At 30.8% G+C, this 14,847-nt stretch overlaps 4 protein-coding genes across 4 annotated transcripts; 1 reads left to right on the top strand and 3 right to left on the bottom strand.

Moving 5' to 3' along the window:
• Positions 1-689: 689 nt before the first annotated feature.
• On the bottom strand, positions 690-3,070 carry cass (apoptosis inhibitor cassowary). The gene is made up of 5 exons (XM_070646894.1): positions 2,807-3,070; positions 2,250-2,411; positions 2,035-2,187; positions 1,217-1,977; positions 690-1,152 (listed from the first exon to the last, which is right to left on the bottom strand). The coding sequence occupies exons 1-5, from the start codon at positions 2,873-2,875 to the stop codon at positions 696-698; spliced, it is 1,602 nt and encodes a 533-aa protein (XP_070502995.1). The 5' UTR covers positions 2,876-3,070; the 3' UTR covers positions 690-695.
• A 166-nt stretch (positions 3,071-3,236) lies between these two features.
• On the top strand, positions 3,237-7,605 carry flfl (serine/threonine-protein phosphatase 4 regulatory subunit 3 flfl). The gene is made up of 8 exons (XM_070646872.1): positions 3,237-3,381; positions 4,008-4,373; positions 4,456-5,775; positions 6,023-6,278; positions 6,354-6,617; positions 6,681-6,811; positions 6,881-7,332; positions 7,410-7,605. Exons 2-8 carry the CDS (start codon positions 4,253-4,255, stop codon positions 7,497-7,499), a joined length of 2,634 nt encoding a protein of 877 aa, XP_070502973.1. The 5' UTR covers positions 3,237-3,381; positions 4,008-4,252; the 3' UTR covers positions 7,500-7,605.
• Positions 7,606-7,627: 22 nt separating this feature from the next.
• On the bottom strand, positions 7,628-8,748 carry LOC139095534 (cilia- and flagella-associated protein 36). The gene is made up of 2 exons (XM_070646919.1): positions 8,567-8,748; positions 7,628-8,502 (listed from the first exon to the last, which is right to left on the bottom strand). The coding sequence occupies exons 1-2, from the start codon at positions 8,658-8,660 to the stop codon at positions 7,775-7,777; spliced, it is 822 nt and encodes a 273-aa protein (XP_070503020.1). The 5' UTR covers positions 8,661-8,748; the 3' UTR covers positions 7,628-7,774.
• Positions 8,749-9,666: 918 nt separating this feature from the next.
• Positions 9,667-14,756, bottom strand: Cow (Proteoglycan Cow). The gene is made up of 12 exons (XM_070646896.1): positions 14,487-14,756; positions 13,699-13,765; positions 13,311-13,413; positions 12,751-12,915; positions 12,463-12,611; positions 12,122-12,204; positions 11,886-12,008; positions 11,745-11,823; positions 11,560-11,688; positions 11,383-11,495; positions 10,871-11,159; positions 9,667-10,583 (listed from the first exon to the last, which is right to left on the bottom strand). Exons 1-12 carry the CDS (start codon positions 14,595-14,597, stop codon positions 10,462-10,464), a joined length of 1,533 nt encoding a protein of 510 aa, XP_070502997.1. The 5' UTR covers positions 14,598-14,756; the 3' UTR covers positions 9,667-10,461.
• Between the last annotated feature and the right edge of the window lie 91 nt (positions 14,757-14,847).

Raw genomic sequence — 14,847 nt, 5'->3', positions numbered from 1 at the left:
AAGAAATACAACCGACAATATTGTGAGGCAAAGGACACACTTGCGGCTTAATAGATATAATAAAAGTAAAGAAATCGTTAAAAATTAGGAATTAGTTCCTATAAGATTTATGTTAATTAAAGAATTTATTTAAATGTTCGCAATGTTAATTCAATTTAATTTTTTTGAACTTATGAGACAAGATATCAAGGTGTGCTTATACAAAATAACGGTTAAAAATTTGAATTTTATGTTCTGCACCAACACAATGAAAGGATTATTTTGAATTAGAATTAACGAATATTTTAATTAAGCTATTATAGCTAGTGCAGATGTAGTAAGTAGGTAGATTGTTGCTTAATCTAACAACTTATATTGCTTATTACTTAAAAAACGTTAAATTTGAATTTTGAAAATTTCTTTGCAAACACATACAAAGTTATGTGCTTTCCAGCATACTTAATGTATGCAATGCTCAAGCATCCTTCATATAAGCACATCCGAATATCTTGTTATGGACATACAAAAAGTGTACATCTTTAAAATGCTAACAAATATAAATTTTAAGGAGACAATCGAAATAAGAGTCAGACTGAACACAATTTTACTATGATTAAAAAGCATGTAGAAATTGAGGATTAGGACATGAAAAGATTCAACTAATCATAAAATTTGTATTAAAGATCTCCTTAAAATGTAACTCAAAAAAATTTGACTTAATATTGTCTGTTTTTATTGTAAGGTTTGTCATTGCGTCTGCCTCCTCTAAACTTACCTCTAAAGTTATTAAACTTATTATTATTTTGTGACGATTGTGTGTCAAAACGTGACGAAAATTTGCCTGATGGTGGTGAATACATTTGCTTTGCCTGCTTATGATTTGATGGACCGTCTTTTTTCGTGAACGGAATTGTACGCTTTCTATTGTTTGTGTTATTTGACTGTTCATTCGTTTTTGTTGCTACTGGTGCTGTAATGCTGTTTGTTGTTGTCTTTGCCTTTTCGTTTATCCAGCTTAGATTGATGACAGATTTGTAGCTTGGATGATAAAGGTCACGAATTAGTGTCTGGATATTGGATGTTGTCTTCAAGCCAATGATTTTGATTTTTTCTTCATCAGTTTTTGGATTAACAGTCTCTTCCTTAATGTCTGTTTGTAGCTTCTTTACATACCTAATGATGATAATACATTCGTATTAGAATTAATTAAGACATATTAAATTATGAGCATATTTACCCTTGAGTTCTTCGTGCTAAGTATTGCAAGCGAGCACGGAAATCCTTCAACTTCGGCTCATCATCCTTAAATGACAAATATTCAGGACATTGTTTCCCTAATGCATGAATAGAATATAATAAGCATTCGACATGTGAGAATAAAATCAATGGAGTTTCATTCATGTCCTCTGGCGGCGGTGGTAGGAATTCCATTAAAACATTAAAGACTGTCTCAATTTTCTCTTTTGGATTCTCAAGAGATCCACAATGAGCACATAATTCAGCAAATACTTTTAAAAGTCTTAATTGAATTTGTGTCTGATCATCATCAGCAGCTCCAATTAAATGCCAGAATTCCAAAGGAAGGAGCTTCTCACAAGTGTGCTTAACAAATGTAGTCGATTCAATTTTTGATGAAAAGAATGGCAAGGCTTGATTCACGCATGTCAAGAAGATGTAAATATCATCAGAAATGTCCGATACATTTGTATCAATATCAGCCTGTTCTGCACAAAGTTTCACAATCTCTTGATGACCAGTAATGGATGTGCCTAAATTCGTGGCACTCAATATTTGGATGCACTTTTGAAATTCGTCTGCAGAAACGTCTTGTAAGAGTTTCTTAATCTCACCGATAATAAATTCTTCTATTGGCTTAGTCATAATTTCAGTATTTTTCATAATCTTGTTGCTTACAAATTCTAAGCATCTCAATCTTACATTCTCGTCTCCTTGTTTAATTTGATGAAATAGTCCCGAAATGGTTCCGATAGCATCAACCTGAATTAATTTTTGGATGTTAGTAGATGTTTATAGACATAAATAATGTAAATTTACCTTAGCAAGCATTTGCAATGATATATTGACTTGTTGAAGCTCATTTGGATCAGATGAATTCAGTAATTGTGCGAGAATGTCACTGATTCTTGGTGTATTTTCCTTAGCATCTTTGCAGAAAGTTGGCAGTTCCTTAATAGCCATTCGTCGTACCTATACAAAACAGTAAATATTATTATCGGAACTAAACGATTGAAGACGTTAGTGCTGCTTACCAAAACATCATCTTCTTCGCACAAATCTAATTGACGATCAATTGCAGTTTCACTCAGGCTGGGGAAAAATTTGAAGAATTTTCCGATAAATTGAGTAGCGAGCTTCTTCTCCTTGTCAGATCCTCTTGCTGCTTCCAGTATTTCCATATATTCGCGTTCATGCTGTAGATAAAAAAGACATTGTTAGTGATTCATACACATTTTATGAAAAAATATACATTCAAGGATATACATAAAGGATCATTTACATGCAGGACTCAAGCAAGCATAATTCTGATTAGATTCACATTATGCTGAATACATAAAAACTTGTTCTGGATTAGAATTTTTCTAGAAATTTGACCGCAAAGATTCGATTTCCATGTGATTTTATGGAAAGGGAACACCTCAAGAGTAAAGATGTCCATGCCGTGTATATAAAAAGGTAAGCGGCAATCGAAATTACGGGAATAATGATTAGAGGTTATAGCTATCGATTAGAAAATGTCCTTTATGCAACGGAACTATGTAAAACTGATATCTAGACATAGATAATAGTGAATTTAGTCATAACTTACCTTTGATTTGTCTGATGCTTCATTTAAAAGATCATAAATCTGATAAAGCTTCTCAATTTTGTCACCCATTTCACTTTAAAAAATACAGCCAATTCCGAATACTTTTAGACAATAACTATGTGATTTGAAAAAGTCTATCAACGATTGTTACCGGATACACTTAGATACTGTGTCTATATACTGTAATTAATATATTTTTTAATTCCAAAATATTGTTTTCTTCGAGATAAAATTTTATTTTAAAGTCGTGTACCGAATACGTTGCTTAAGACTGAATAGAATTATTTTAAAAACATTAAATTAATAAGGCTATTTAACTTAGTTAACTTTGCAAATGAGATTGTTATTGCAATAAACTATTTGCAATTCAGGTAAATTGTTTAATTAAAGTAGGAAACTGTTTATTTTGCCATGTTTTTGAATTGCATGAAAGTAGTTGAATGCCCCGGAAAGGGAATGGAACTATCGCTTGAATTTTCGTGACGCTTTGGAAAAGAAAAATTAAATTTTAGTGAAATTAATGTCAAAACACGGGAAATTAAAGCAAGATTTTAGAGAAAAGTGATTATAAAAGTGTATGAAATAAATTAATTTATTTATAGTGCATTATAATGCGATTTTGTTTTGATTTGCATATTTTATATACAAAAAAAAATTGGTTCGGCAAATTTTCATAACTTTTTGTCTATTCCATAAAGATTGGATGTTGATCTATCGCTTAAATTGAATACAAATAGCATAAATAATGTATATTTAACATAAAAATAAGTGTTTATGCTCAAAAAATATGATATTTTATGTGTACTGTAAGTGAGAAATTCGTGTAATGGAAAATTATTAGACATCTTGCATTTTATTTCTCCATCATTTTCGCTCGTACTATTTTGTCTATACAGCCATTGAGTATACAGACTATATGCAGCTTTAGAGACATTTTGGAGGATAAATAGTCACTTTTTTAAAATGGAATTTTTTTTCATGAATTACAGCATTTTTGTAAGCATTACGATGTTATTAATTGTAGTATTTCTTACTGGATTCTTAATATTGTATGATTTAAATGCATAAAATCGATATTTTCGAGCCAAACATGCCTCTTTTATTATGATACAAATATAAAAAGTTATGAAAGTTTGTCAGAATCACATCTTATTTACCTACTTTAACTAATTTTATTTATCATCTCTTTTTTTCTGTCCAGATTTTTTTCAAAGCGCTGCAGTTTGATTAAAAAGTGATATGGAAATACAACATAATTATATTTTTTGAGCGAGTAATATTAAAATAATAATAACAAACAACAAAACAAATAAGAGAGAGTAAAACAAAAAAAAAATTGAAGCTATTTATCGGATAAATTCATTTACACACATCCATCTATTTAAGATTTTTAAAGTAGCAAAAATTGTCATTAAAAGAATCATTAAGAAGCGTAAAATACAGAATATGACAACACAAGACACAAGTACCAGACGAAGGGTTAAACTATATGCTCTAAATGCAGACCGTCAATGGGATGATCGCGGAACTGGACACGTTACATCAAGCTATGTGGAACGATTAAAAGGTAATACTCATGGAAATAATAATAATAATCTATATTAATCAATATTTTTCTTCTTTTTCTACTATTCTGTTATTGTAAATAGGAATCTCATTGCTTGTACGTGCAGAAAATGATGGATCACTGTTATTGGAGAGCAAAATACAGCCAGACACGGCTTATCAAAAGCAACAAGACACGTTGATTGTATGGAGTGAGGGAGATAATTTTGATTTGGCACTAAGTTTTCAAGAGAAAGCAGGATGTGATGAGATTTGGGAGAAAATATGTCAGGTTCAGGGAAAAGATCCATCAGTTGATACTACACAAGATATAGTTGAAGAATCTGAAGATGAACGGTATGAGGATATGCCAGATTCTGCACCACCAATTGAACTTCCTGCATGCGATATATCACGTCTGGAAGAGATCAGTGAGTTGATTTCACAATGTCTCAACACACAAATGCGAAAGGAGAAGCTATCGATTGCATTAGAACAAGAGAATTACATAAAGAAACTGCTGAATTTGTTTCACATTTGTGAGGATTTAGATAATCAAGAAGGTCTACATTATCTTTTTGAAATCTTTAAGAATATTTTCCTCCTTAATCGCACACAATTGTTTGAAATTATGTTTGCTGACGATACAATTTTTGATGTTGTTGGCTGCTTGGAATATGATCCGACAGGCGGTCCGCCAAAACGTCATCGGAACTATCTGAAACAATATTCCAAATTTAGGGAGCCAATTGAAATTAAGAATCAAGAACTATTAGCTAAAATTCATCAGACATATCGTGTTCAATACATTCAAGATATTATATTACCGGCTCCATCAGTATTCGAGGATGCGATGCTGAACTCCCTGTCAAGTTTTATATTCTTCAATAAATGCGAAATTGTGACTCTCATTCAAGAAGATGACAAATATTTGGATGATCTTTTTGCTCTGTTGAGCGATCCAAATACAGCATTGGATAAACGTCGTGATTCGGTTCTGTTTTTAAAAGAATTTTGTAGTTATGCTCAATTGTTACAGCCTCACGCTAAGGAAGCATTTTATAAAAGCTTAATAAGTTTGGGAATATTACCCGCATTGGAAATCATATTGAACATTAACGATCCAAAAATCAAATCCGCATCAATTGACATCTTAACGACTATTGTTGAATATTCACCATCCTTAATACGAGATTATACATTGTCTCAATATAACAACCAGGAACACGAAGATCAATGTTTGCTAAATATTGCCATAGAACAAATGCTCAACGATTCGGAACCAGAACTCGGTGGCGCAGTTCAATTAATGGGAGTCATCAGAATATTATTGGATCCTGAGACGATGCTGGCTAGTGCCAACAAGTCTGAGAAAACAGATTTTCTTAATTTCTTCTACAAAAATTCCATTCACATTTTAATTGGTAAGCTACAATCTTTTTTTTATTTTGTTCTTCTTATTATTACTTCTGCCATTTGTTTTTATGCTTCCTCATGTCTCTCGTAGCACAAATGAATGACTCAAGGTTGCTTATTACTCATTTGTGCTGCCTGATTATTTCCGTTATTTTTTTTTCGAATTGCCTGATTTGAAAATTTAATGGCCGTTAAAATTTTGAATTTTATAAAGCGGGTAAATTAATATCGTAGAAAAAACATTCTCTCTTACAGCACCACTTCTTAAAAACACAGTCGACGATAAACTTGCAAACGAAGATTATCACACAGTTCAATTATTGGGGCTAGTTTTGGAGCTTCTCTCATTTTGCGTTGAGCATCACAGCTATCATATAAAGAATTGTATTATTAGTAAAGATTTACTAAGAAGAATCCTTGTGCTTATGAGATCAACGCACACCTTTCTCGTTTTATGCGCGTTACGTTTCCTAAGGAAAATAATTTCCATGAAAGATGACTTTTATAATCGGTATGTATGACATTTTAAGCTGTTTCCATTACGTGACAAAATTAATGCATAAAATTCGCAAATAAATATTTACAGATACATAATGAAAGGAAATTTGTTTGCACCAGTTGTGGAAGCTTTCATTCGAAACAATGGACGATACAACTTACTTGAGTCGGCAATACTGGAACTGTTTGAGTTTATAAAACTTGAAGATGTAAAGATTTTATGCACTTATGTCGTAGAGAATTTTGGTAAAATTTTCGATGAAATTCAATATGTGCAGACATTCAAAAATCTTCGAAACAAATATGATCAACATCAAGATAGACTTAAAGATAAGGATAAGGGTTTTGATACGTAAGTTATTCACATTATTGACAATCTATCTTGTTACTTATGCTTCTTATTCCTTATATTTAGGATGCTATCGAATTTGAGAAATTCACGCTACAGACGCGATCCAAGACAACCTCCCGAAGAAGAAGAAATGTGGTTTAATGAAGAAGATGACTTTGAAGACGTACCCACCTCAGATCTGGAAAATAATATAAGTAAGTGCTACTTATTGTACATTTTAGAATTAACAATTTATTTATCTATGTTATTGTCATGTTAAATAGGTAAAATAATGGATAAAAAAACAGAAAACGTCAATGGACCAACAAAAGCTAACCAACCAACCACACAACAGCATACAATTGTTAATTCAATTCATAATAACAATAATGTCAATAATAATAATCGAAAATCAACTGAGACAGTTACGTCGTCAAAAGAAGAGAAAAAGGAATGTTCACCGGATGTGTTATATGAAATGTCAGAAAACACAGAAGATGGAACAAACAGCAACAGAAAAACCAGCACGACAACGTCCTCAACAACCACTACAACAACATCAGGAACGACTACGTTTCAGGATGTTCTCAATGATGATACTGAATCATCGTTAGATCATGATGACGATAAGACGTACGTTAATGATTCACCATCAAGTAGTGATAATGAAATCGTTAAGGAGACGACGATGACTAGTAAAGAATCCGAGCCGCTTAAAAATTTGGGTGTTAAGAAGGTAAGGAATTTTTTAATCCAACTGGATTTAATTTTAATCCGAGGATTAAATTGACTAATTATTTTTTCCCTTTTCAGTCACTTGTTGACTACGAAACAACGGAAGATTCTGATGAAGAAGATAATGTAGATAATTCTCCTGCGCAAAAGAAAGCTCGATTAGCATAGTATTTAATTCAAGATTAATTATTAATGAAAAAATGAACTGTAAAATAAAAGTAAGAGAATAGATTCATGATGTAATAAATTTAAAATAAATCGGAAAAAGAACAAATTAATTGAATTTTAAATTTTCAAATTGTCACAAAAAAACTTAGCATTTTATTCTTGTTGTTGTTGTTGTGTATCACAAAAAAAAAATTCATTCAAGCCACTTTTGGAATGTGCCACTACATAGAAAAACATTTAAAATTGTAACGAAAAAAAAGTCATGTTTAATTAATTTAATTTTGTGAACTGTCGACCACTTCGTCGCGTAACTTCTTGGCTAATATCTTTCGTAACTGAATTGACGCTTCATCCGGTTCAATATTTTCACCACGAATTATTTTCTGTGCTGCTTTTGCCGATTTTGGCCGTTCCTTCATTGTTGTATCATCTAATTGACGTGCTCTTACCTGCTTTTTTAGTTGCAAAATTTTATCACGCTGCTGACGTAAGTAGGCTTGCCGCATGCTTAGGTCTTCTTTGTCTACCTTTTCCTTTTCGAAGAATAAATTTAATCGATTTAAACTTTCGTCTTCCTGCTTTTCTTCTTGATGATTAACTTCAACTTTAACTGATTCTTCGATTTCGGCAATGTCTTCTTGTTCCTGTGTCTCAATGTCATCAACATCTTGAGAATTTCGTTGTCGTTCAATCAAGTCCAATGCCTGTAGCTGTATTTCAATATTACGTTGGACCATTAATTTGACAAATGTCCTCATGTCATTTGCAGCCCAAATTTGTTGAAAAAGTCCCTTGTGGAATGAGAATGAGCCATTGTCATTCGATGGATCATTTTTGGTCAACAAATTTTTCCCTTCAATGCAGGCTAATTCAAATTCCTCAGGCGTTATGTTCAGCTCTTCCATAAAGCTTCCAAGCATGTAATCGACCAAGTTCTTGTACTCATTGTGAATTTCAAGGTATTGCGGATCTGAGATGTTAATTTCTATATTCGGATCAAAAACTATTTGGATGGAACAAATGAATTTAATAATGGACTTATAAGAGCTGCTGATTAAGTTTAATACCTAAAGATTTCTCCTCAATAAATGTATTTAATGCTGCATTCCAAACAGGTGAGTGTAAGAAGCAAATTAAACTGTCAAAAACCCAATCACTCATGTTACGTCTAAATTAGTCTACGCACTTGTTAAATTAAAAGTTATATCTAGTTCCTTTACTATTTTTGGCTTCCTATATGTTTGTGACATATCCGTTGCTATAGTAATCATTTATGTCTATAGAATATATAGAAATCTTGAATATCATGCGAACTTAATGTATATTGATCTTGATTTTTTCCTTAACCTATCCTGACGTTGTTTTTGTTGTAGCTATCATGTCCAACAACAGTCACTTTGCATACTGTGTTTATCGTCATTCAATTAGAAACTTGTTTATAAAGTTTGCTTTTGTGTTAATTGGTTGTGTGGTTGGAAAGGCTTGAAAGCTTTAGAAAGGGTAAAGTTTGAATTTTGGTTCCTTTGAAATTTAATTTTCTGGGATTTACCATAATAATTTAGAATGGGTTATTAATTATTCACAAAAACCCGTTGAATCATTCACGATCAGCAGAAGTTTTTCATGGTCACCAAATGGAGTCATTCTCATGACCACTTGGATGCCACTTGACAACCAATTAGCTGCCATGGCATGAGTAATTTGTGTCAATCAGGATTTTAGTACAAAATTTGAAAATTTTGAACTTTCGGTTTTAGTACAAAATTGAAGTTTTTGAAACAAAATTAAGATTTTTGTAGTTTTTGCAAAATTTAAATGGATTAAAATGCTACAATCCTAGAGTTTAGGTCATAAACTACAAGAGGATTGATAATAAACCATTTTATAACTTCTGAAAGCGTTGAATTTTAAAAAAACAATTTACAAATATTTTGTTCTAAAATTTTGTAAACAATAATTTTGAAAATTCATCAAATTTGCTTGTAACGGTCGATAAAAATTCAAATTTTATGCTAATCCATATTGTCCTAAATTCAAATAAATTTTTAACGAACTTTTCCGTTTTCCTCTGAAATTTCAATATTCAAATCAATCAGAACTCGAAATCGACTCGAATTTTATATGAAGTTGAGTCGACTTCGAGTTCCAAAATTAATTAAACAATAGATTCAATTAAAAATTTTCTAGTTTTTTTTTTTATTATTTCATCTTATGTCTGCATTCTTGAGAAAAAATTGAATTACATGTTCAGATCTTACATTTAGGTTTATTTATTTCATCATTTTTTTATTTAAATTATGTAGAAAAAAGTTTTTTTTTGTCTTTCCTTTTCATTAAGAATTAAGGAAAAGAAAAATAGTCAACATAAGTCAAGTTATTGAAAAATCACAATGAACATAAACTTTCTGTCTACAGACGACGAAAAACTACAGAAAGTTGTACAAAAAACATCAATTTTTTAAGTATGTCCTCACTATTTTTTAATAAAGAATAATAAATTCCAGAGATATTTCAAGCAACGATCGTGTGATGGTGCAGTAGGAGAAATAAGAATATCTTGTTGCCGTATGACGACAATCTAGTTACTTATTAGGAATTTAGTTCCGACGAATGTGTGAGGAAATTTTTCGGTGAATTTTTTGCGTAGGAATTTACAAAAAGAAAGTTTAATGATCCGAGAAAATGTCTTGTCAATATCTACTTATTTAACATACTTATTTTTTTGAAATATATCTGATCAAATTGCTAATTTTCATTAACACTATATTTATTAATATCGTAGGCAATTTTAATTATACGAAATTCATCATTTTTAAGGAATGGAAATGCATCATATGCATTTAAATTAAGACTTATACTTGAACATAAATTGACAATTTTTAAAATTATTGCATTCTATGGCAATCAAAATGTACCCTAATTATAAATAAAAAAAGAGAAAGCTCCACAGTGGTCTAGTAACTTAAAACATTAATAATTTATCACCGCTGCTCTCATCTTTGTTCTCTTCTCGCAAATCGTCATCATCTTCGTCATCGTCTGTGTAGTCCGATATTAAGGTTGAAGCGCTCTTCAAGACTTCATCTAGGAAATTAGTATGTGAAAATGTCAAGGAATAAGATTAGTCTGTTGAGACTTCAAAGCAAATTTCAGTGGGACAAAGTTGGATTAAAAATAAATCCAACTGGATTAAAAATAAATCCATCGGGTTAAGAATCAAGCAGGCTTTAAAACAACGTGGGTATATAAATAAATTCCGCTTGATATACACAGTTTAGAGTAAGAATAAATGTTGCATAAAGGTCATTCAAAATTAAAGCAGCCACATAACTTGAATGAACTTCGAGTTCTATTAATAATTTATTACTCACCACAATCAGGCTTCTTATTTTTACTTCGTGTGTTGGCGAATTCAACGCCATGTTTATCAACACACCAGCATACTTGGAGGATGTTATGACACTGTATTGGTCTATAGAAACCTTGGTCGTCGCAATTTGGTGTATATTGTGAATTGTCTTCGTTGCTTTCAATTCGACGTCGTACAGCAATACAAGGACGATCGGTTTTTTCAAAGCAACTGCACCATTCGCGTATATCAAACATGTTATTTTTATCCCAATCACATGTGTCCAAGAATGGCTTGATACATTCCTCGTTCTGTATATATGGAAAAATTGTATTAGAATTATGGTAATTACTGTGGAAATTGGAAAATTGCTATGTCAGTTCTCGGAAAATTTTATAGTTTATGACAATGTCATCGATTTCCCATTTACTTGTATAGACAGACTGAATGTCGCCATCCGCAATTCTTATTGTGATAATTTAATGACACTTCCAATTTTTCCAATTTCCAAAATGTTTTTCTTCTTGGCCTTACCTTATCATGTTCTATCTGATAAAGTTCTTCCTCAGATAAAATTCCATCTGAATTAGCATCTAAATGATGGAACATTAATCTCACTTCCGTCTTACAAGGCGTCGATAGAATTTCTGAAAATTATATTCATGAGTAAGTGAGCTATAGCCATATATAATTAAATGATGGTGATTTTACCTTTTACACTTTTGTGATACAATGGCTTCTTTTTGGAATCAAACATAATTACCGAGAACCAATCAAGTAGTCTATTGCCAATGGCAACTAATTGATCCTGACTGCATTCGCCTTTCTTGTCGGAATTTTCTATTTGTATGGATAATTAAAGCATCTTCTAATTAATTAATTAATGTTAGACTTACTGTTGCTTGATACCATCGTACGTCCATCATAATAATTCTTATCATTGATATTAACTTTAATGTTGGTCTGCTTTTCATGCTGTAAACACGTATTTAATTAAATATAATAAATTTATGTCTAACAAGTATTTTAATGCTTACTTGGACCAATTTCTTGTTGTCCGGTGTAAATTTAATAAACTCGTAATGCTTGTTATCATATTTTAAATCCTCCGGTGTGAGTTGATAAGCATAATTAATTTTTGAGTATTGATTTTCATCCTCCTAAAGTGGAATAGTAAGTAAAATAAAGCACAAAAGAGAGAATAAATTTAGCAAGTAAATGGATTGTACATATTATTATTTCAAGGAGAAACTCATTTATAATAATTATTTACCTTTTTTCCCTCCTTCAACTTTTTGTTCTTTCCGTTCGAAACATTTTTGCGTTCTGCTTTCTTGTTATTGCGACGCTGTTCGTCTGCAATTAAAAGGATTGAATAATATGCGGTATTAACGGTTTTTCAATATTTGAAATGGTTTAAAATCATACAACAGTCACCAGAAATTGAAGACTGTTGAATGGTTTTCAATTTTAAATTTAACGGATTTTCGGAGTTCAAAACTGAAATGTCTCAAAACCATACAACAGATTGAACTTGTTGCAAGTTTTTCAAATATTTTGAATTCTAAATAAACGTTATAATCCAAAATTTAGCAAAATAGACATTCTACTGACCTTTGCAAGGACAAAATCCCGAGCAAATTTTATAAACTTCGAGTCCCTGTATGCAGTTGTAATAATTTAATCGGCACATTGACGAATAGGTTTTGTTGTCGGATCCACATAAGAATGACGTCTTAACGGCTGAACATGGCTTGCATTTACTATTTTAAAATAGAAAAATTTTATGTGATAAATTAGCATTTTACATTAAATTATTATTATTCAAATCCCTTGTTTGCCATCAATTCTTATTTTTTATGGCCATTTGATATTGGAATTTAAAAATTCAATTAAATTTACTTTTTTGAGTCATCAAAATCACTCGAAACATCGTCTTCACGTGAAATATCGGTAGTGTAATCGGGTGAAGTAAATGATGATTTATTCTTCTCATTACTCTCGACTGTTTCAGCCTTTCGTTTTGCCTCTTCCTCAAATAACTTGTATTTTACCAAAAGTTCATCCCTTAAAAATATATATTTATTATTTTTAGCAAATTGTATGTCAGAAATGATTATCGTTGGCTAATGAAGCACAATAAATGAGCGCACTTTCCTGTGAGTTATGTGCTGCGTCATTTGCTACATAGTTGCGGCATTTAATGCTTGATCTTGACCGTTATAAATATTTTTGAATCTTAAGATGTTCAAAATTTGAACTTTTTTCGTAACGAATTTTGAAAAGTTCAAAAAATTTGAAAATAATTTTATCGAATTTTGAAAAGTTCAAAAATTTTAAAATCTTTTTTAACGAACTTTTTCACGAAAAATTCAAAAAAAATTTAGTAACGGTTTTTAAATCTTCAATTCAAAAAAGACAAGAAGAAATGCGCTTTAATCAATAAATCTGCTTTAATTTACCTGTTTCTATGCAGCTCCTTTTTGGAAACACAAACAGCCGTGTAAGCATCCTCAAGTAAGCACAGTTCCTTCTTCTTACAGTTTAATGGCTTACACAGATCATCTTTATAGGAATTAAGAGAATAAAAGTAGATAAAATATAAAATATCAAATTACAATTTTTGATAATAGAAAAAACAAAACAGCTTCAAGTCATGTAGATTCGATTAGCTAATGAAATTTGAATTGAGTAAGGATATCGTAAATCATAAGAAAAAAAAACATGAAATTAAAATGTCTCAAATATCAAGATTTTGACAAGAATAACAGCCAATGAAATTATTTTTTTGAAGCAATCGATACTACATGTAAATATAAATATAAAAAGGAGAAGGCAAAAAACACGTACTTGACGGGTCGTGAATCCACTTCTTTTTTTCTGATAACGAAAATTTCACATAGTTCTTTTTATCGTCCTAAAATATGAAAACGAGAATTTTTTTAAAGTAAATTTTTGAATAATAAATCAGTGTAGAAATGCACTTTGATCTGCTGGCTAGGTCAAATTTCAAGATGACAAAAATTGCTGTTTAACGACTTTTTGAGATTCGAATTTTAACGAATTTTCAAAATTCAATATTTTGAACTTCAAAAAGTCGTTAATAATTTGAACTTCAAAAATTCGTTGAAAATTTGAATTTAAAAATTCGTTAAAATTTTGAACTTCACAAAAATCATTGAAAATTTGAGTTTCAAAAAGTCGTTGAATTTAGAACTTCAAAAATTCATTGAAAATTTTATTTAATTCTGAATGTCAAGCATGTTAATTTGCGAATTAAATGCTTAAATTTCCCTTTAAAGTGCGCCTGAATCATCCAATCAATAACACCAAGACTTTTTAATAATACAATTTTTTTTGGTAAGGGTTCAAAAATTTACGACTGACTGAATATTAATGATTGAATTCATCATAACTGCATAAATTCAGTGATTGAGAATCCTTGGTTCTCATCATCAAATCTACCAGCATAATAGGATTAAATTAAAAGTACTTGGATTACTGCTATTAAAATAGAATGATACATAATCCTCAATTTGCAATTCAAATGAGGAACGAGGATATAAAAATTGAAGGAATTGACAGAATTTTCAGCACTCAAAACCCACACATATTATAACTATATTCCTACAGCCTACCTCGTCCACAAACTCGAAATCACCATCAAACTTAACCGGAGCCTTCTTTGATTGAATTAAAATGAAGGTGGTGAACGTAATCAGCAACCACAAAAGGAAATGTTTCGTCATGACTCTGAATATATTAATTAGACTTTGACTTTAACCTGAACTACACTTAATGAATTTAATTGATATATTTTATGCTTATGAATTATTTCTACACTCTCCAAATTACGATTTAATTTTATTATATTTAAGCTGCAAAAATGATAATTCCTCAACCAAAAGTGTATATTTTTACATTGAGGAAAAAAAATTTCTTTTTTCGTGTTATGCCTTGAGAATCTTCCACTCGTGAACATGCGCAAAAATTCCAATA

The sequence above is a fragment of the Chironomus tepperi genome, unplaced genomic scaffold, assembly GCF_022539635.2.
Source record: "Chironomus tepperi strain 1889 unplaced genomic scaffold, CSIRO-AGI_Ctep_v1 contig_364, whole genome shotgun sequence".
NCBI lineage: Eukaryota > Metazoa > Arthropoda > Insecta > Diptera > Chironomidae > Chironomus > Chironomus tepperi.
The sequence above is the reverse complement of the archived record's forward strand: the minus strand, read 5'-3'. Positions and strand labels throughout refer to the sequence as shown.

Coding starts and splice junctions, on each gene's coding strand:
- LOC139095534 (XM_070646919.1), bottom strand. CDS start 8,660: ATGAGTGATTGGGTTTTTGACAGTTTAATTTGCTTCTTACACTCACCT. Junction 8,503..8,566: donor TATTGAGGAGAAATCTTTAG/GTATTAAACTTA, acceptor CCATCCAAATAG/TTTTTGATCCGAATATAGAA.
- flfl (XM_070646872.1), top strand. CDS start 4,253: ATGACAACACAAGACACAAGTACCAGACGAAGGGTTAAACTATATGCT. Junction 6,279..6,353: donor AAAGATGACTTTTATAATCG/GTATGTATGACA, acceptor AAATATTTACAG/ATACATAATGAAAGGAAATT. Junction 6,618..6,680: donor AAGGATAAGGGTTTTGATAC/GTAAGTTATTCA, acceptor CCTTATATTTAG/GATGCTATCGAATTTGAGAA.
- cass (XM_070646894.1), bottom strand. CDS start 2,875: ATGGGTGACAAAATTGAGAAGCTTTATCAGATTTATGATCTTTTAAAT. Junction 2,188..2,249: donor GCGAAGAAGATGATGTTTTG/GTAAGCAGCACT, acceptor TGTTTTGTATAG/GTACGACGAATGGCTATTAA. Junction 1,978..2,034: donor CATTGCAAATGCTTGCTAAG/GTAAATTTACAT, acceptor AAATTAATTCAG/GTTGATGCTATCGGAACCAT.
- Cow (XM_070646896.1), bottom strand. CDS start 14,597: ATGACGAAACATTTCCTTTTGTGGTTGCTGATTACGTTCACCACCTTC. Junction 12,916..13,310: donor AAGGAGCTGCATAGAAACAG/GTAAATTAAAGC, acceptor TATATTTTTAAG/GGATGAACTTTTGGTAAAAT. Junction 11,689..11,744: donor TACGATGGTATCAAGCAACA/GTAAGTCTAACA, acceptor CCATACAAATAG/AAAATTCCGACAAGAAAGGC.